A 22,033-nucleotide genomic window follows, 5' to 3' on the forward strand; every position below is an offset into this window, starting at 1 on the left:
CAACCATATCAAGAGGCGAAATATCTACCCACACCTTGAGACATAATTCAATAGATGCAATAATCTGTTACAGATGCTTAATTCCAGGCTGTTTTCTAATAACATTCCAGCATCCATGAGAATAGACATAGAAACATACTTAATAGCAACTACAGTGGTCTCGTCTAATAGCATCCTATTTTATCCAAAGGGTATAACCATGATAGACCCTCCGTCCTCCATCTTCATTGTGGTCATTAAATATCTCTCTACCAAATGTATTCTCATCAGAACTTTATCCAGATACCCTCCATCCTCCATCATTGTGTTCATTAAATATCACTATGTACTCTCATCAGAACTTGGAACATACCTTGGATGGATTTACATTCATATCGAACCGTGTAATTTTACAATCATTTTCCTGCGAGTCCTATAACATATGCACGTTTCAAACAGCTTCGTAAACAAAAACCAAAAGAGCCATTAGCCAGAATCTGTTGAATCAAAATCTATATTGAATAATTTTAGTTTGGCTAAATCCTTGATGGCAAATTTCCTATAAATTAACGTGGTTCTAGAATAAGCATGATTAAATTAAAACTGGTGAAAAAAATAACTTGGAAATCGGTTTCCATCAAAGCATCAAACCAATGACGGAAATTCGTTTCTGTCAAAGCTCAAACCAATGACCACCAAACGTGGTGTGTTCCATTATATCACTCTGGGTGAAACATGTGAAATTTCTATTGCAGTTACTGGTGATTATTCTTCTATATTTAAAGATTATTTGTCTTCTGTAAATTACTTACAGCAAATACTGAATAAAAACACAACTGCAATTTCACCAAATTAAATCACAGAAACCGAGAAAATAAGGCACACAAATTGGGAACTGATATTTTTGGACAAAATAGTCCTTGGAAAAAACCCCAAGAACACGGGTGGGGCTACTTGCAAATCGATTCCAAACACCAAAACTCCAGAGGCCGGAGTTGGTGAAGGGACTTGCTTTCATGAGGGCTTTCTAATTTCTTCAGCAAAATGAGAATTACATGAACTTCTTGCCTCTCACTGGCAAAGCTCTGGCAATTTAATTGATCTTCACTGCTGACCAAATCGAACAGGGAAATCAAAAATCACCCTCTACAAATAAACTCGACCTTTCCTAGGCAATTCACACTTCCTCCTACAACACACACTGGCAAACTGGAAATTCGAACTGGTCTACCTAGAAACTCGCACTGCCTCCGGGAAATCAATCTCATGAGTAATATTGCCTCCAGCAACTCGACTAACCCACTCGCTCTGCCTCCAGAATATCGTTCCAGCAACTGGCAAAAAAAAAGTCTCCAGCAACTCACACTTGATAAACTGGCTACTTGCACTGCCTAACTCGGCCTTCCTCTTGCAGAATAATTCAGCCTCCTTGCTCTTGGAAAACTGGAATCAATGTGAAGAATTTCTCCAGAAATTCTCTCCTCAATTTCTCTTGCTGAAACCCTGTTGCTGGTGTCTCCCATGCTATCATTGTGCCCTTGTTATCACAGCAAATTTGTTTGTTCGAATGATCTCCAAAAGCCCCATCGATCTCCTCTTATAATCTCTCGTTGACGAATCAATGACGTCAATCTAATCACAATCGATAGCTAAGATCATATTGACTTCCTTAAATCACTTTTCTAGAAGTCACCAGAGCAAAATCAATTTGTCACAATTAATCCCGATTAATTAGCTCATTTCCCCAAGTTAGACTTGGAAAATATTTAAAACTGGCTAATTAAATCTAATTAAGACATTTCACTTAGAAACTTTTCCTGGCTATTGGAGATAATTAATCCACCTGTATTCTTAGCCTCATAGACACCATTTGAGACTAAAACACCTATCTGAGCCACAGAAACTAACAAAACATAGTAGTTTGCAAAGCACTGAAAACAACCATATTTGGCACTAGGCACCTTTTTCAGTTGAAATTTATCAGTCATACCTCCCCATATAGTCTAGGCCTACAAACTTGTAGATAGTATACCATAACCTATCTTATAAAATACTACTGAATAAGAGAGGCTTGGGAATTTAAACTTGTTGAGACTAAAAACATGGCATATGGATTATCCTAGATAACAAATATATTTAACTGAAATTAATCTCGTTAAAACTAATAAAACATAATGGGGTACACTACACAAATGAGTTGCCAATAACTTTGATTCCCTTTCATTTGAATGCAACCATGCTGGAGATGAATAGCTATGTTCTACCAGATGTTAGGGTGATTCAGAAGTGCTATTCTAGTTACAGATTATTGGGAAACAGTTACTACTAGTACATATCACAAAATGACCCAATTTCAAGATTCCAAACAAAATAATAATAATTCTAAATAAATCTGCCCGAAAGACTTTCTGGCCAGATGCTTGCACCTAGAGAAACAAGATTGCCCCCAAACACTTTTTTGGCATGATATTTGCACCTAGAGAAGCACGGTACCCAAAAATACCTTTTCTGGCAAGATATTAGCACGTGGAGAAGCAAGGTACCTACTACCCACCCAAAAACACCTTTTGGCAAAATATTTGCACCTAGAGGCATAAGGAGTTGAAAAAGATATGTCACGTGTAGGTTAGTGGAATAGAAAAAAAAATGGAAAAATAATAATAATTAGAAATAAATAAATATTAAATAGAAAAAAAAAACTAAATATTAATAAGATAATAATTAAATAAGAAAATTATAAAACCAAAAATTAAATAATAATTAAGAACAAAAAAAAAACTAATACCAAAACAGAATGGGAGGTTACCATAAAATAAAAATAAATAGTTAAACTAGCATAGATCTATCTTATCCCCAGATTTTTTTAAGTGTCAAGAGGTTTGCACCTGCGGTTTCTCTCAATGCTTAATAGATCAAGGGTTAACATGGATTTATGCTAGTAATTATCTTGCTGGACATGAACTTGTAGTAATGCAAAGAGGAAAATTCACTACAAGGAGGTCTCAGATTCCATCCTTGCTGGTGACACTGACACTCTTGTGGCAGCAATTAACACCACTGATTCCTGTGTCTTGCTGCTTTATTTTAACTGTGTTCTCAGCTACTACGGTTGTGGCACCTGGACATGACAAGGGGTAAATAAATTCAACTTCACCGAAAAATAACAGGATACTAATAATCTTGCACAGGTTCAGAAGCTTAAAATTCTATGTTAAATTATTTCTTACGAATGGAATCGGATACTAGTCATTCCTAATTATCTTATTTTCCTATCAATAATAATGCCAACAAGTCTATACCCTTGATATTATAACATAGGTTTTGATTCTGTGACATGATCACTGAAAATATGGTTAAACAACAAACAAGAGTCCGAAAATACAGAATAATTCAAGGTTTTTCCAAATCTTCCACAATGAAAACATAACAAAACTATTAACAACATTGAGATGCTTTTTTCACATAATTCCCAGATGAATAGCAAGGAAAAGAATTTCAAACACATTCAACCTTCTGCTGCATGAGTCCTTGACATTGTCTCACGCTCCTGTTCAAGATAGTTGTCTATTCCATAAACTCGGGCTGGTAACAGAACTACAGAGGTTTTTTATATCTTTCCTGCAGTGAAAAAGGGCACTCTGAAGTCAACCTACTAGGCTGATTTCGCAGAAGCATCCCATGAGAACTAAAGAGACAAATGTAGAACCTAGAAAGACTTCGGCATTGCAAAGGTGCAATTATTTTCTGAATTGGTAGTCAAATCCCATAGGATCAAACACCAAGTTGTAAATCCTTATGCAGATCCCTATCCACCCAAACAATCCTTTAAATATTGTATTTGAAGGAATCTAAGTTTCAAAAAACCAGTGATGCAAATTATTTGGCTTGAGGGTGGGCAGTAACATAATTGATGACATCAGCACATGAAACCATCTTATCAGCATCAATATTAGGAATGTCTATAGCAAATTCATCCTCCAATTTCATCATGATTTCCACAGAATCCAGAATATCTAGCCTCAGATCTTTCTCGAAATGAGCTGATGATCCGACCTGCAAAGAATAGAAATATAAAATCCCCTTGATCAAATAAACAACAAAATGTTGGACAAGTAGTTTTGCGAACCAAAAAATGACATAACAATGTTCAATGTTTGTGGTGCTCCAAGCAAATCAAGTGATATTAATCTTGTGCTATAGTGTTCAGGCAAATTACTGAGAGAAAAGGAATGGCAAGGATGTTCAGTCAAAAAAACTCACTGGAAAATTATTTGACATGTAAAGGCCTAGGCCCTATTCACAGTTCAAACTTGAAACATCCATGTCTAAAACAAATAACCAAAAGCCCATGCCAAAAAGAAATTTTAGAATGGATTAAGTATCAAATAGACCAAAATATCTCCCAAGAGTTACCAGCTTGAAACAAATAAGAGATCATGCAAAAGTGGATGTTAGCAACTTAGCACCAACTTTGACAAGACTTTGTACATTCCCTGAATTACCATGGTGCTCTTCCTAATCTAATGGTTCTAACTTTTGACAAGCTCACCAGCATAACCCAAGACTGTGGTCCACCTCACATGATAACCTGCACATAATATTAAAAAGGGCACTCACCAAAACATATTTTAGTCACTACCATTAGTAATGACCTTACAGTTTTCCTTCAAGTCCCCATGCTTATCAGACAGGAAACTTATATGCTCTGGACTTTGTCACCTATCCACCCAATATTCACACTTTCGAGGATGCTTCATTTAAACTTTAGTGCTTGAGAACGCAGCATCTAACATGTACACCAAATATAATCTACAAAAACACAGGCATACTGTATCTGACTGCAAAGAGCTAGATATCTTTTATTTTGAATACCTATTAGTTGCACTCATTCATGCATGGCATGGAGGAGTTGCAAAGCAACGTTCCCATGACCCAATTATATCTCTAAATCATGGATGAGTACCTTTTTTCATTGTAGATTGGAATTAGTTCCCAGTGGATTGAATAGATAAATAAATACATGTGTGCACAGGCACAAGCACACATTCATCTAACCTCTGCACCTTAACATAACGAGGCCCAAACCATGTATAAAAAGCTCAGTTTACCATGGTTGACCTTCTTTACTCGAGCTTATAAATATCTTGCATTTCATGCTGCATACTACATGTGCGATTTAAATAGATATACCAGGGAAAGACTCGTTTCTGTAACAATTGTTGATTCCATAATATCTGGCAATTCTGTGAATTAGAGCTGAAAGTATAGTTTGTATTTATGGAAGATTACAAACTAACAAGGAATGTTCTTACCACCATCGCATTATTCTACATAAATATGAACATTAGTAACTATGTTTTTCCTTGTTAAAGTATACAAATCCTCCCTTTTGACCCTAATAATTAAACCTAATTAATCTCTAAATCAAACAATTAGGTCCTTTCATTTTTACCTTAAATCTATGCAACTTGCCTTACCACCATCGCATTATTCTACATAAATATGAACATTAGTAACTATGTTTTTCCTTGTTAAAGTATACAAATCCTCCCTTTTGACCCTAATAATTAAACCTAATTAATCTCTAAATCAAACAATTAGGTGCTTTCATTTTTACCTTAAATCTATGCAACTTGCATTACCCCTTAAATTATTAATGTCTACATAATAGAAATATAAATAATTAAGATAAATCTTATATACAAAAATAATGTTTACAATATTATATTAATATAATAATGGAAGCTTGAAAAAGCTCCCTTAGACTACATATTGAGCACTAACCAACAATCAAGAGGCAAGTGCTTCCGTATATGCTTTCATCAAGGCAGGTAACAGCTGGCCTGACTTAACCTAAGTCGCACAGTTCGGGTTCAGCTACGATTAAGTTCAATTTGGGTTCAAATTTCCCGATAAGGTTCAACTGAGGATTGTCTTTAGGTTAGGCTATATACTTTCCAAATATATATACATATATATAATTTAGAATGAAATATAACATAAAAAGAACAAGAAATGAGCATCAATACACAAAGAAATAAGAAATGTGGGTGGCTCAGGGTTTAGTTGAACTCGAACCTAGGTTTAGTGAGGATGGCTCAGGATTATTTATAGCCTACAACCAGGCTGAAGCTCGAGCAGAGATAGCAAGGCCAAGTGGGGTCAAGCGAGGCTACAAGCTACAGCCTACAATTACAGCGGACTGCAGATGGAAGAGAGTTTAGGTGAGACTAGGGGTCAAACGAGGCGGGGATTACAGCAGAATCTGAATGGTGGACAAGGGGAGAGCCTTAGTTTACACTGTACAGCGCTTTGTGTACACACAGCAGCCCGAGGTCACAGGTTACAAAGGACAAAACTCACAGGTTACAAAGGTTACAGAGGGAGGCAAATAGAGGGGTTATGATGGAGAAATGTCACGGGAGGCCATGCTAGAGTTGGAACCAATTTGTGCACCCAAGAGGTCCATCATTTTTTAAATTTCTTTTAGGAAAGTCAAAACTCTAATTAGAACCCCAAGCCAAACCTTTTTTTGTGTCACTAAATTCGTCTTTGGGTTTGGGTTCAACATTAGGTTCAGGTTTCATTTGGTTCAGCATTAGGTTCGGCTTTGAGGTTCGCCAAACAGCAACAAACTTCAAAAATAAATTAGGTTCATGAAATTCTGAACCTGAAGGTTCAAGTTCAATGAACCCTATGACTTAGGACTTAACAGCCATGATGGTTTCAGTAATCAACAGCCACCTTGCAAGAGTGTGCCAGCCACTTTTTTGTGGAATTAAACCCTGATGGGCTGCACTAGACTGCTTTCGCCAACCAAGCTGACCTCTTGTGGCTAATATAGATACTAATGAGAAACCCAACATAGTCAACTAACGTAATTGGCAATTTCCTCTTTTCTAACATGAACGGACATTCTCCATCAAACTCTCACCAGCATATTAAGCACATAACTGGCAAATTTTCTTCTTAAGATTATCAGCCAGCATTCTCCATCAAATTTTCAACACTATTTATTCACCTGTGGCATCACCATCTTCTCATCCTTAAGGCTCTGAAGATGATTCATAGGAGTAGGACTTGAAACATCAGAAAAATTACTTAAACCAATACACAGTTACAGCAAAGATTAAACCATAGAAAAAGGTCGTGCTTGCGTCTTTAAATACCTGGACGTGTTATTATCAAAGGGGGGGCCAATTAAGTAACGAGATTCCTCTTCCACATGATGCAATTGGGAAACGTATCTCCCTTACACCTCAAAAAATTGCACCCTGAATGAATAAGTAGCAGAAGGATACAAAAGCTAACCTTTCATCTAAGTCACCTGACACAGGGACGTGGGGATTCGAGTGTCGAACACGGACACGTTGACCCCGGGAACAGGACACATTAGGACACGTTATATATTATTTTATTAAAAATTAAATATTTCTTACATAAATTCTCATTCATGATACAAATTCATTGATTCAAACATAGATCTTCATCTGGATGTAAGTTTTACAAAGTAATATTATGCATACAAATACAATTGTGACATAAATGATAAATCATAATACATATTCAATTCATCAATGATCCAATAGGAGAAAGACAAGATATTGTAGTTTTCTCATTAAGTCATCAAAATTAAAGTGTTACATAGGTAGTACAACGCCAATGGCAAATAGAAATAGCAAATACAAAACAACTACAATTCTACAAGCCTCAAGGCAGTAGGTGGCTCATGAATCATCAATCCTCATCATCAAAATCAGCATCATTGTACTCATCATCATGGTCACCACTACTCTCCTCTATTGCATCCTCCTCCTCTGTATCCAAATTCATCTCTACATCTACTAGTGTGGAGGATGACCCCTCTACAGTGTCACCAACATCAAATGTGACAAGTTGTAGCACTGGCTCATTGAGATCCAAGTTGGCCAATGCCAACTCAACGCTGTTGTCCAAACCCATATCATCAAGAAAGACATCCCACATCTTTGTCTTTCCCTTCAACCACTCATCGCTCTTCCTGTAAATAAGACGAAGGTTGGTGTGCACATACACCATTGTCTCTTCCTTGGACTGATCAAGCCTGCTCTTCTTGACACTATACAAATTCCCATATGTGCTCCAGTTCCTCTCACAACAAGAGGATGAAGTCACCTGAGAGAGGAGCCTCATGGCTAACTGTTGTAGAGGAGGGCTTGTTGCCCCATGAGTTGCCCACCAAGAATAGGGCTTCTTAGCCCCCTTGTCTCTAATCACATCATTACCTGCAAATCGACCAGTGCCAGTGGAAAAGTCTTTAAAGGAATCCTCCACCTCATCAAGGGATGCTCTATCCTGAAAAATCCCCCTAAATGCATATTTCCTCCCCTGTGAGAGTTTACCATCCATGTGAGGAGGAAATATTCGGGAAGGTCCACCACTCAGCCACTCATGGTTGTAGTATTTTGGATTCAATGAGTGAGCCAAACAATGTAAAGGTGTGTAATTCTTGTCCCATCTGCTGACAAGAATATCCTATATGGTGCTGAAGAAGGCCTCTGATGGTGTCTCATACTCGGGGCACTCACTCTATACAATAATGCTCCTCACAGACTCAATCATGGAATCTCATCCCTCGTAAACCTCTCTTAGGATGGGTTAGTCTGTATCTGCAAATCGAAGCAAAGAAATGATAGGGTCCATGATCTTAATAAGTAGATCTACCCTCTCCCACCAAGCATCATCTAACACTGTGTCCTTCACTCTTTTTGAGGTTGTTTGATCTGTCTTTCTCCAAAAAGACCAAAACTCTGAAATAACCATGGCCCCAAGAGTTATCTTGACCTCCCTCAACCTCTTCAACACGATGAATGATGAGGCAAACCGCGTATCCGCAATCTCCAACAATGATAGATTGGTGTACTCCTTGTAGATAGTGAGGGCATTTGTATGATTTTGTACGAAGTTGCAGATATGTCGTGCATCCTCAATAATGCTTCCAATCCAAAGCACATCAGAAGCAATAGATTTAAGTGCTAAGTTCAATGAATGGACAATGCAAGGTGTCCAAAACACTCATGGATATTTAGCTTCCACAATCATGTCAGCAACCTTGCAAACAGGTGCATTATCTGTAATGATTTGCACACAAGAATCAACACCTACATCTTCAATAAATCTAATAAACAACTCACCCATATATTGTGCATCCTTGTATTGTCCAAGGGCATCCACTAATTTCAAAAACACTGGACCATTCAAGGAAGACACCATGAAGTTAATGAGTGGGTGTCGTGCTAGATCTGTCCATCCATTGAAAACAATGCTAACTCCAGATGTTGGCCATGCTGATTTAATAGGCTCAAACATTTTGTCCACCTCTTTCTTTACCTTCATCAACAATGTGGTTCTAAGCTTCACTGACCCAGGAGGCACATAACCTGATGGATCTCCTTGAGTTAGAGCTCGACACATCTCAATAAATAGAGGTGAGTGTGCAACATTAAAGGATATGAAGTTAGCCCCACGGGGGTAGGTGAGTTGGTAATCACAATGCGGTGAAGTTCGTTAGAAAGGTAGATTCCGTACTGAAGGTCACAAGTTCAAATCCCTCGGACTTACCCTGGAGCTGTATAGAAGACAGGCGCAGCTCCTAGTGGTTATAGAGGTAGCGGTCAGAATCGACCCCATGTAACGCGAGTCGCGAGGCTAACCTTGTTGTCCATTCCACTGTAATCAAATAAAGGATATGAAGTTATGATGGAAAAAAAAAGGCAATGGTGAGATCAAACTCTGCCCATTTCTCTGTCTGAAAAATCTTGCCCATTGGACCAAGTGCAATTGCCTTTCTTTTTGCTACTTGTCCCCCACCAGAACTCCCAAATGGGAATTGGTTGTTGCTTTTCCTCAAGAATGGAAGGGGATCATCATTCTTGTTTTTTTTAGATTTTGCAGCCACATTTGCCATACCAACACTGGTCTCTCTTTCCATTTCTTTCCTCTTTGGTAAAAGCACCTTTGTACAAACTGCAATTCCACAACTTGGTAAGGCCAATAAATGAGCTTTCACACGATGATATGTGCTCATGAAATTAATGTTGCAATAGTTGTATTTCCAAGCAGCATTGCCTCCTCCCTTCATCTTGTTGCCTGACCCTTGCTCTCTTATGACATATTTCCACAAGCGATATTTGTTATCTTGAGGATGTTGTCTTCCCTCAACATTTGAAGCTGTTGTTGTAGCCCCACTTGCAATAGAGGGAACACTTGCAGCAGACCCTGATGAAATTGGAACAGGAGGGGCATCTCCAATGGAGACATTCTTCCCCTTCCTTTGCCCCTTCCCTGCTGCCCTTGATTGAGCCATGAATGCTATAAAAAATAAACAAAAAATGCACAAATTTGTAAAAGAAATGCACATGCAAACTGCTGTAATAAAAATGCAAAAAAATAGAGAGAAAATGCACTTACATGTTGCTTGAATCTCCTTGAAAATGCTCCCACACCCTTTGCTCTTTGCTCTCACCCTTTGCTCTTAGCTCTCACACACCCTTTGCTCACCCACAATGACTTTGGTGAAGAATACAATGGCCAAATCGCACTTTTAAAGGCACACAGAGGGAAAAATTCTGCCACACATGCTCGGACATGATCCAGAGGACACATGTCCCACCGAATCATGTCCGATTTGGGACACATTAGGCCAGGGGAGCAAATTCAGTTTCTTAGCCTTTCATAGATAGTTTCAGAATAAGTTGAAGTGTGATCTAAAATCCCCACATCAGCCGAAATAAAACACATCTAGATTTGGGATCAAGATGCAGCCTGGCTGGGATTGTGGGATGGGTTGTAAGTTTGTAACCCTATATAATGATAAACTTCTTTGGCCTATTCATATATACTTGGTTGATCTTATTAATGCTCCTCTCTTCAATCATACTAATAGCCCACTTGCTTGTTTGATCAATATTTATCCACATCCATCTATCTGCTCATGAGAGAATATCAAGAACACTCCCACTCTGCTATGAAAGCTATCAATTCACAGAATGTGACTTCAAAAGTAGGTGTATAACTGGTTTAAACTATAGATTGGCTGCCTGAATAAATTCTAGATCACCTTGGTGATTTCCTCTTGGCTGCATACAGTGGAAGCAACATATCCTACTGAGGGAAAAGCTAGTCAAAAGAACATATCAAGATTCAAGAGAATAGCATGCAATCTTCCTGCATAGAATGAGTATGTGACTCTTGCCCCACTCTTAATTATGTTCCTATATTGAATGAAGGGCCAAGATAGGTTGTAGAACAGAGACAAGGGGCAACCTCTATTTTTTCAACAAAGACCCCTGTGTGTAAGTAGGTCACCATTTCTGTTATGGATGATGACCATATTCAGCAATTTGGTGACATGACATTGCTTATGTATGGTGCTAGAGATCAAATATTTGCACTCCCACCTACCTATAGGCTCTGAATCATGGAAAACATGCCAACACCTTATTGCTACTAATATTATATTGATAATATAGTTCAAATTAACAGAGCTTGAGCCCCTTTAGCCAATATAGTAAGAACACAAGAAATTACACATTAAACAACCTAACCATAAAGAATCTGCCCCCTCTTTATCAGTATGACTGGTTAAAATGTACATTTTTGGGCTCAAAATGATCACAAAAGCAGGCCATATCATAAGGATTTACTGGCTATATATAATAGGAGTAATTAGATTCAAGAACGCAGTTTACAATCTGGCATACATGTTCACTGCGTGAAAAAGATGGTTTATAATCTAATTAAATACCTCCACATATGGGAAATTCTGAATAAGGTCACTTGCTGGAAAGGACGCGCATTAAATTAGCTCACAGAGTTACTGATTTATCTTTCTTAAAGAGATGTAAGGACTCTAAGGTAATTCCTGGCTTTGCTGTCATTAAACATCGCCTTCACAACAGAATAAACAGCGATATGTTTTTATCCATGGGTCTAAACATTACAAAATCTGATAGATCCGACTCATTCTGTAGCCATATCAATAAACATGTGGCGATTACCTTTATGTATTAAGAAGAAGAAAGAGAAATCATAATTCCTTTGAGTTTCAAGAACTCCTGAAGATGAACCCTGGGTGGGATTGAAACGTTGAGATAGTTTAAATACGCATCACAGTTTCCGATCTGACATGTAGATTCCATAATTCTTATGCATGCCGGAATTACATCTCTATATTTAGTAAAGTATAAATATGAATACATGACGTGATAATATGAAACATCAAGAAATACTGAGAAAAGAGGCTACTCAACCTTCACCGTCTTTATCCTGTGGTGAAACACAGTGATATCAGAAATGGCAGAGCTGTTGTCTAATCCATTCCTTGTCATGAAGCAGATTTAATAGGTTGAATTTGAAACAACCAACATGATGTCTGATCATATGAAATTGGGCAGTATTTTGAGAATTCATAAAGCAAGGCAGCTGTAGAGATTGAAGGTTAGATTATATATTCAAAAATTCAAGGAATCTGGGATCCACAATGTTAGCATCCAAATTTGCAAGATCAACATTTTATAACCACTGTAACTCTCAATGCTGACAAAACCCATACAGCTGGTACCCTGGAAAACAGTGAGATGATTTGAAAGTATTTAAACAGTGTTGTGAAGATATTGGAGAGAAAAGCTACTCCTCTCATCATGTTATAAATACAGAAAAGGGGAAGGGACATGTTCAATATCCTTGTGAAATAACTTCCAAGGATGAATGTGGTAGTAAGGAGTAGAAGCAAAATAACAGATCTAGAGTAGGGCACTTCTTACTGGAACTGGTTGTAAACAACCATGCAATCTTTAAGCAGGAGCATTCCTTAATTTTGCAGAAAAACCTAAAAGTGATACAGAAAAGGGACACACAGCTAGAGACACTATGCCACTAGTATTCACTCAAATGAAGAAAAAAAGTATGAGATTTAAGTGCCTTAATTTTGATGCAAAGTTCCAAAAGTTACAATTTCAGAAATAAAGCATGTTATAAGAATTAGAAGTAGCAGATGAGGAGGAAGAAGATATAAAGTGAATTTGTGTAAACTCTGTCCTAGACAAGTAATGTCAGAGTGAGCAAATAAATGTGGTGTCACGAAGGATGAGTACTATAAAGAAAGGAAACTCACTAGGAATTGCATAAAATTGGTAGAATACCTTAAGCAGCAAAGTCAAGAATTAAAGATGAAAAAATATCATCTCTGGTCTAAATTGGGGATGCTTCGATTCAGCCAAGTATAATTACCACTATAGATATTGTCCTTTAAAAAATAAACTATATCCATGCCCCTGAGACATCAGAAAGAACCCTCATTTGAGTACCCTAATCTATTCAGGAGCAATAAGAATTTACCCTGGATTTGTGCAAGTTTTCTAATTCTTGAATGTCTATTGGAGTATGGTAAATTGGCTTATGGTAAGTGGAGACCAGAATAGTTTCCTGTGAAATGTTTGCATAGAAAGAGAATTGGAGAACATCCTATGAAACCCGAAATGCTGAAAACGCCTTATGTTTTCTAGTGAAGATGATCAGAAAGTCTGAGAAATTTTGCTGAAAGAAATGCTGTGAACCAAGTCACTGAAGAGCAGAACCAAGGTAAGACAATGCAAACACAACAAAAAGAGAGGCTGAATAAAATGTCATACATAAGACAACTGCAAACATTATGGTTGCAGAAAATCTCACTAGACCATGGACAGAAGAAATGTAAATCGACCATAATCATGAATGCATGATAAATGTAACACGAGTCATATTGCAGGCAGAAAGAAAATGCAAGCAAAAGTCAGCTGAAAAGGCTATAGAAAATGATCATGAAGAGAAAATCAGAGGAAAGCAGCTCTCGTGTCCTTTCAAACAAGACATGCAGCTGTAAGCTCATTTCAAGCAAAGGAAAGCAGCCAGATGCCACTGATTCATGCCATAACCAGGAGAATGTGCTGCAATTTAGGCATATCATAGAAAATCTCAAGGAGATAAATGCATGGATATATTGAAGAGGAAATTGACCAGCAGAAGATCAACACACAGCTTCAGAAATTTCAAAACTTTAAATGTAGTTTTTATTTTCCTATATTTTCAAGCAATCGAAGTGTGTTGCATATTTTGCTGAAGTCTGAACCATGGGCAATTAAAATTTGGTCATATTGCAATTGTTTTTTGCATGGGTTCAATGAAAGGAAATCAACCAGCAGGAGATAAACATACAGTTTCAAAAAGTTCAGACACTTTAAATGTATATTTTTAAATATTCCTATAGATTCATCCAATTTAAGTGCTTTGTACATTTTGTTGCAGTTGTCCCAATAGGCAATCAAAGTTTGGTAATTTGGCATTTCATTTTAAAAAAGGGTGTATTTACTGTTGTCAAAAGGGTCAGAGACCCAATTTTGTGCATATTAATGTTCTTTAAGCCCACTTTAGTTTATGATATCTCAGACAGGAAAATAAATATAGTAAACTGCTGTAGATTCATAAAAAATATTATCCATGGTCCATGCAATTCTAAGTAAGATATGTTTGGTGGTCATATGGGCAAATATCAGTTGGGCTGTGGTGGCATGTTAAGTGCTGAGTTTTTGTGTTGAACATGAACCATATGATAGAGGTGCCAAGTCTTTATGATTAACCAATGCGGAATTAAATATGTGCTTGGAAATAATGGGTGTAGGCTTATGTTTGTTTAAACTATTTATGTGCTGTAAATGATTTTGTTTAAACTAATATAAAGCATATAACAGTGAACAATGCAGCAACAAGCATCACACATAAGACAGCAAATTAATGTGGAGTTCACCCAAAACTCTTGGGCTACATCTCCTTGAGCTCTAGTCAACTCGACTAGGCCCTCTGAGATTATGGCAAAGTCCTTTTACAAGCTCTTGGCTCAACTCCATTGTTTTACAAATAAACAATGGGCTCAGAACACCATCTCTCCCTGGCTCTGAAGCTCTCGGCTTTCTGGCTCTCGGCTCTCGCTCTAGCTCTCTGCAAATGGCAGCTCTTGGGCTTCACACTTGGCTTCCAAGTGACTCCACTCGGCTACTCTGCGCATTAGCTCTAGGTTCTCCTTGCCTTCCCTTTCTGCACTGCTCTCTTTCGCCTTAGCTTCCTACTTTGGCTTAGCCTCCTGTTTTTTTCTTAGTTGCGCCTTCGCTCAATGCTTATCCCCTCCTTTCTCTGACATTCTATGGCTTTAAGCCAATCGGCGTTGTCTGTTTGTTTTCCTCTTCTGGGCTCTCTGGCTCCCGGCCTCTGTCCGCTCAAATCCCCCTCTGAGCATTAGCAATCATTGCTAAACGCCTTCAAGGATGGTGGCCACCTGTTTTGTAACGGAAGGAACCATCAGCGCTTGAAATCCCCAGAAACAATCGTTCCCTGTTTACACAGAGAAACACTGTAAAACACAGGAAAATTCGCCAATCTATCGTTTATCGGACCTAAAATATCATTAAATCCGCCCTAGACTCCTATCGAGTCCGCCTGCAATCGCTATCGCAAGTTGCAAGTGCCCATGTGCCAAGGTTTCCTTTGTATTTAAAAAAACCATTAAAACACGGGAAATCCTAACAAAATGGCTCATATCGGACTTGAAAAAAAAAATATACAACTGCATTTATAACCCTTTCGGGTCCGGTCGCATCGCATCAGCGCATTCCCTTTGTATTTCGTTTATTTAACGAAAACGCCAATTTGCATTGAAAAACTCCTTTTATAGAACTCAAAATATATATATTTGGGCCGATAAGACCCGTCGGGTTTGGCTTTATCGCAAGTCGCATATATATAGGGCCCTGCTCCTCTGTATTGTCACAATGTGATTTTGCGATGCGACATTTCACAATCGCATATCGCAAAATCCCGGGGTCTTTCCATATGGCATGGCCTATGCTGACGTCGATATCGGCTATCGCGATATCACTCGGCCTGGAGTCCCGCCTTAAGTCCCATGCCATCGTCGATGCCGATTTTGGCAATCGTAGTATCGCATAGGCTCGGTCCTTATGTTATATCGCATGTCTACCTCCGACCCGATATGTCAGGGATCGGCGATCGGGGGTTTCTCCCCTTTTCGCTTAAGTCTGCTCTTTTGCCCTGGTCCGATGTGAATTCCCTTTATAAGGGTTTTTTGCCCATTTTAGAGGATTTTTCCTCTTTTTCTAAAGAATATAGGGCATCTTCTTTCTACGATAACTTCTGCATCCTAAGTCCATTTTTGCCCATTCAAGTTGCAGTAGATTCAGAATAAAAAGATCTCTGCAATGGAGCTATTTCGAAGAACTTCCTTGGACTTTCATTTTCCTCAGTGAAGAACACTTAGACTTAGGAGTCTATCCAAAATCCATATTGGATCACGCCTTCCCACTAAAAGAACTTTTGGTCTCCAAAAGACTGATATACGGATCTGAACAGTACCTGAGAGTAACAGCACCCTCTTCTTCTAGCCTACATACACTTGCCTTGCATAGTGCCTTTGAACCAAAGCCTTTGACCTCTTTCTTTCCTGAATGTGTTGGTCCTCCTGGGAAGAGCTGCCTTCTTCTTTGCCTTCCTACAGAACTCCTGCTTAGATGGTCACAGAAGGTAGTTTGAACTTCTCTGCCTTGATCATTGAAGCAAGGTGGCTCAAATAAATGTGAAATACACCTGTTCCACAAAACTTTCATTTATACTTGTTTGCAAAGTTGTCAACGAGCAATCGTTAACCACAACAGGAACACAGACAACAATTGGATGGCCTAAACTCCTGCTTCAATAAAAGAAACAGATTTCACATCTTGTGAACACATCCATGTCTTACATCTGCATACAAATGATGGACTATACAACAAGCCCACAAAACATGCGTTCAAAAACAAATGACCCTTCAAGTCAAGCATGTAGAAAAGGACCATTAGGACTCTTTTCAAAAGATGAAACATTTCATCACTATCTCCATCTTGGAGACCAAGTCAACTTTCCTCAAGTCAACGTTGCATCACATGCATGTCAAAGCAATCAACCATGCAAGTTAATTACACATACATGTTCAAATACAAGGAAAACATCAACATCCCTGTGTTCATGCACATCATGCTTATGCATGCATTTCATCCTTCAACTTTCACTTAAGCACACTGTACTTTTGAAGCTGAAATGAAATATAATGTTGCAGCAACAAAGTGAGTCTCCCACTCAATCTTTTCCATTCACCATCTTGGTAGAAACCTGCAACTCGCATCTCATCAACAAAGAAATGCCAATAGATGCATCAATAGACATGCAATCCTTAATTGGAAAAGAACTCTAACCATTTCTTACCAATCCAGTTCAAAGGTCTTTCCTTTGTCTGCACATCAGCATCAACATGTGAATCATCCTGAGACACATCATTCATGGAAACTTCCTTTCCATTTCTGTCATCTTCTCTTTCCACTTTCTTCAGCTTTTGTGGAAGCATTACTGGATTCAGAGTCCAACACCTTTCAACAAGATGCCCTTGCTTATGGCAGTAAGTGCAACACATGTGCATCCTCTTGACAGCATGATTTGCCTTGTCCAATGGACCTTTGGCTTTTTGCTTCTTTTCCTTCAAAAGTTTCCTGTATGTGGCCATTCTCTTCCAACATCTAGAAACATGATGGTTATCCAAACCACATAAGGAACATGCAATTATTTTCCCATGCTTATGTGAAAATTTACCATGCTTTGCAAAATCAAAAGGAATATGATTAGAACCAGATTTATACCTGCCTCTTTCACCTTTATTGCCTTCATGAGGAAGTGAAGCAAATGAAGAAATGGCTCCCTTTGGAACACCATCAATCTCTTCAAGGCTGTTAGAGTTTCCACAACTCCCTGGTTCAAGTGTGTGCTTCTGAACACCTACATCTTGCAAGTGATGTTTCAAGCTATTGCATTCCTCCTGAACACAATCTTCACACTCTACAATGCAACTCCTTCTTGGAGCTATTTCAATGGCCTTCATGGGAACTCTCTCCATAAGACTGTCTATAGCCAAAACCCAAACACTTAGGTCTTTCCTCAACCATTATTGGTTCAACAATACCTTGTGCATGCTTTCCCAAGCCCTTTCCTTCATAGCCCATCTTGGACATTAGCTTGGAACCTATGCCTCTAGTATGTTTTTCAAAAGAACCAATATAAGCATTCTTAAAAGAATTTGAAGACCAACTGGAATGGTTTACCTCTTATTCGCGTTGATACTTGACCAAGGCTTCTTTGGCAACAAAGCGCTGTGGCTCCAACTCATGCATCCTCTTCAGGTTCATATTTGCAATATGAAGTTGCCTCTCCACTTCCTGCAGTCTGTCAAAAAGCAATTGCTTCTCTTCCTTCATGGAATTCAACTGCTCTCTAAGTATGCTACTCTTCCTGCCATCCTCATACATTTCTCTCACCTTGCCCATCATAATGAACAAGTCTTGCTTTATGTATTCATCAAAAAGTCTTGTGATGCAAGAGGAATTCGAGGATACACTTGTAGAAGTTGTCATTATGCCAATGAACAAAAAAACTTCAAACAAGATTAATAAAGAGCTTATTTAAGCAACCTTTTGCAACAAACCTCTTGTGCTTCAAGGATTGCTCTGAGATACTTTGGGATAGAAGAATGTCTTCAGCCCTTCTTCCTTCTTGTCCTTCCTGGACTGAGCTAGCAATAGCTTACCCTTCACTTCTGCAAACTCAAACAATAGTTAGTCTACAAACAAGCATACATCAATCAAACAATCAATCCTTGACTGCCCAAACACCTTTCAGACAAGAAATCTTTGCTCTGTCAATCAAGCATTCTAATATAACCTTCTTTGAAGGTGGGGTTAACCAACCTCAAGCTCTGATACCACCTGATATGAAAATGGAGCACTTAGGCTTCTTGTCTAACTTGCAAGGACCTCTCCCACTTCCAAAGCTTAAATATCCCCAAGTCTTTATGATTAACCAATGCGGAATTAAATATGTGCTTGGAAATAATGGGTGTAGGCTTATGTTTGTTTAAACTATTTATGTGTTGTAAATGATTTTGTTTAAACTAATATAAAGCATATAACATTGAACAATGCAGCAACAAGCATCACACATAAGACAGCAAATTAATGTGGAGTTCACCCAAAATTCTTGGGCTACATCTCCTTGAGCTCTAGTCAACTCGACTAGGCTCTCTGGGATTATGGCAAAGTCCTTTTACAAGCTCTTGGCTCAACTCCACTGTTTTACACAGGAACAATGGGCTCAGAACACTATCTCTCCCTGGCTCTGAAGCTCTCGGCTCTCGCTCTGGCTATCTGCAAATGATAGCGCTCGAGCTTTACACTTGACTTCCAAGTGACTCCACTCGGCTGCTCTGCGCATTAGCTCCGCGTTCTCTTTGCCTTCCCTTTCTGTGCTACTCTCTTTCGCTTTAGCTTCCTGCTTTGGCTTAGCCTCCTGTTTTTTTTCTTAGTTGCGCCTTCGCTCTCTGCTTATCCCCTCCTTTCTTTGTCATTCTGTGGCTTTAAGCCAATCAGCATTGTTCGTTCGTTTTCCTCTTCTGGGCTCTATGGCTCCCGGCCACTGTCTGCTCAAATCCACCTCTGAGCATTAGCAATCATTGCTAAATGCTTGCAGGGATGTTGGCCACCTATTTTGTAACAAAAGGAAACATCGGCACTTGAAATCCCCAAAAACAATTGTTCCCTGTTTACACAGAGAAACACTGTGAAACATGGGAAAATTCGCTAATCTGTCGTTTATCGGACCTGAAATATCATTAAATCCGCCCTAGACTCATATCGGGTCCGCCTGCAATCGCTATCGCAAGTTGCAAGTGCCCATGTGCCGAGGTTTCCTTTGTATTTGCAAAATACATTAAAACACAGGAAATCCCGACAAAATGGCTCATGTCGGGACTTGAAAAAAAATATACAGCTGCATTTATAACCCTTTTGGGTCCGGTCGCACCGCATCAACGCATTCCCCTTGTATTTCGTTTATTTAACGAAAACGTGAATTTGCATTAAAACACTCCTTTTACAGAACTCAAAATATATATATATATATATATATTTGGGCCGATAAGACCCGTCGGGTCTGGCTTTATCGCAAGTCGCATATATATATGGCCCCGCTCCTTTGTATTGTTGTGATGTGATTTTGCGATGCGACATGTCGCAATCACATATCGCAAAGTCCCGGGGTCTTTCCATATGGCATGGCCTATGCCGACGCCAATCCGCCGACACCGATATCAGCGATCGCAATATCGCTCGGCCCGGAGTCCCGCCTTAAGTCTCATGCCATTGTCGATGTCGATTCGTCGATTCGAAGATCGCAGTATCGCATCAGCCCGGTCCTTATATCGCATGTCTGCCTCCGACCCGATATGTCGAGGATCGACGATCAGGGGTTTCTCCCCTTTCCACTTAAGTCCGCTCTTTTGCCCTGGTCCGATGCGATTTCCCTTTATAAGGGTTTTTTTTGCCCATTTTAGAGGATTTTTCCTCTTTTTCTAAAAAACATAAGACATCTTCTTTCTGCGATAACTTCTACATCCTAAGTCCATTTTTTCCAATTCAAGTTGCAGTAGATTCAGAATAAAAAGATCTCTACAATGGGGCTATTTCCAAGAACTTCCTTGGACTTTCATTTTCCTCAATGAAGAGCACTTGGACTTAGGAGTCTATCCAAAATTCATTTTGGATCAATTACCAGGATATGTATACAGATCTTCCAGTTTTTTTAAAAGCCAAGATCTGGATATTGCATGGAAATGGCAAGTACAAACTATACAAATCTCAAATACATTTTTATATTTTTTAAAAATAAATAAATAAAAAATACACACTTTTAAATATATAACTTTTATATGTAATATTTATCATACTTATAATAAATAATAATTACAATTAATAATACACAACATTATCCCCACCCTGGGTGTCAAATCATGGGAATGGCAAGTACAAACAATACAAATGTCAAATACATTTTTATATTTTTTAAAAATAAATAAATAAAATATACACACTTTTAAATATATAACTTTTATATATAATATTTATCATACTTATAATAAATAGTAATTACAATTAATAATACACAACATTATCCCCGCCCTGAGTGTCAAATCATGGGACTGTCTAAGCTCAGTATGAAAGGTAGCCACCAGCCCAAGCAGTGGATAAATGATCCACCCACGTGGTAGAGGGCTAAACGTGAGGTTCATGCATGCGGGCTTGTGGTTTTCTTCATACTGGATTTTCTCTGGTGACACAGTTCAGTGACCTCTCCCTCAATGAATCATCATAGCACATGCTACAGACACGACAGCCTGGCTCTCATGGTGAACAATGGGGAAAGCATCTGGGAAGTTGGCAACTTTAGAAGGTTTCGGGTAAGAGAAACATTCACGATTTGGCATTATTATTCTTCTATTACTTGGCATTCCTGGCTTTTATGTACTCTGGTTTATTTTGGTGCCAATAATTCAAGCCTTTTCCTAAATGATTCAAGGCTAGATTGTTTCCCAGCCTGTGTTTTTATGCTCTGGTTCATAGGTGGTGTGACTCTCTCTGCTTTATTCTCACAGTCCTACTTCCTCCGTGGGTTTTAGATTGAAAAATTGTTATTTTGTTGGTGACTGCTAGCAGCCCTCTTGGCTACAGTGCGTGCATCTTATATCTCCCTTCCACTTTTCAATGTAAGGAGTCTTTGGGTCTCGATCCTCCCTCTGGTCCTCAACTTTGTTCCTGTAAACCATTGGCATCTTTTGGCTCCTCCCCTGTGGCACTCAGTGTTTATTGTGTACATTTTACCACGTAAGCAGGTGCCTTTGTCCCATATTACTCCCTTGCTTTGTACCTCAACCCTGTCTCCTTTCCCCTGTTCTTAGATGCCAAGAGTCAACATGTCAGTCGTCTAGGCAATAGGCATGCTCCCTATCTGAGAACGCAACAGGTGGCAAAACAGTCTGCGATGGCATATATATGGAAAATACTCAACAGGGATTTGTAGGGACATCCAAAATGCAAGGCAAGAAGCAAGACTGGGG

At 38.8% G+C, this 22,033-nt stretch overlaps 1 protein-coding gene across 1 annotated transcript in view; it reads right to left on the bottom strand.

Moving 5' to 3' along the window:
• Positions 1–3,358: 3,358 nt before the first annotated feature.
• The window catches only part of LOC149156218 (uncharacterized), a 44,741-nt gene continuing 26,066 nt past the window's right edge, over positions 3,359–22,033 (bottom strand). The window contains exon 2 of the mRNA XM_089438008.1: positions 3,359–4,032. Coding sequence (XP_089294134.1) covers positions 3,856–4,032 — 177 coding nt within the window. The 3' untranslated portion in view covers positions 3,359–3,855. The remainder of the gene's footprint in view (positions 4,033–22,033) is intronic.

The sequence above is a fragment of the Pinus tabuliformis genome, chromosome 9 (assembly GCF_031772625.1).
Source record: "Pinus tabuliformis cultivar Carrire ecotype Pingquan chromosome 9, CPIR1, whole genome shotgun sequence".
Lineage (NCBI taxonomy): Eukaryota > Viridiplantae > Streptophyta > Pinopsida > Pinales > Pinaceae > Pinus > Pinus tabuliformis.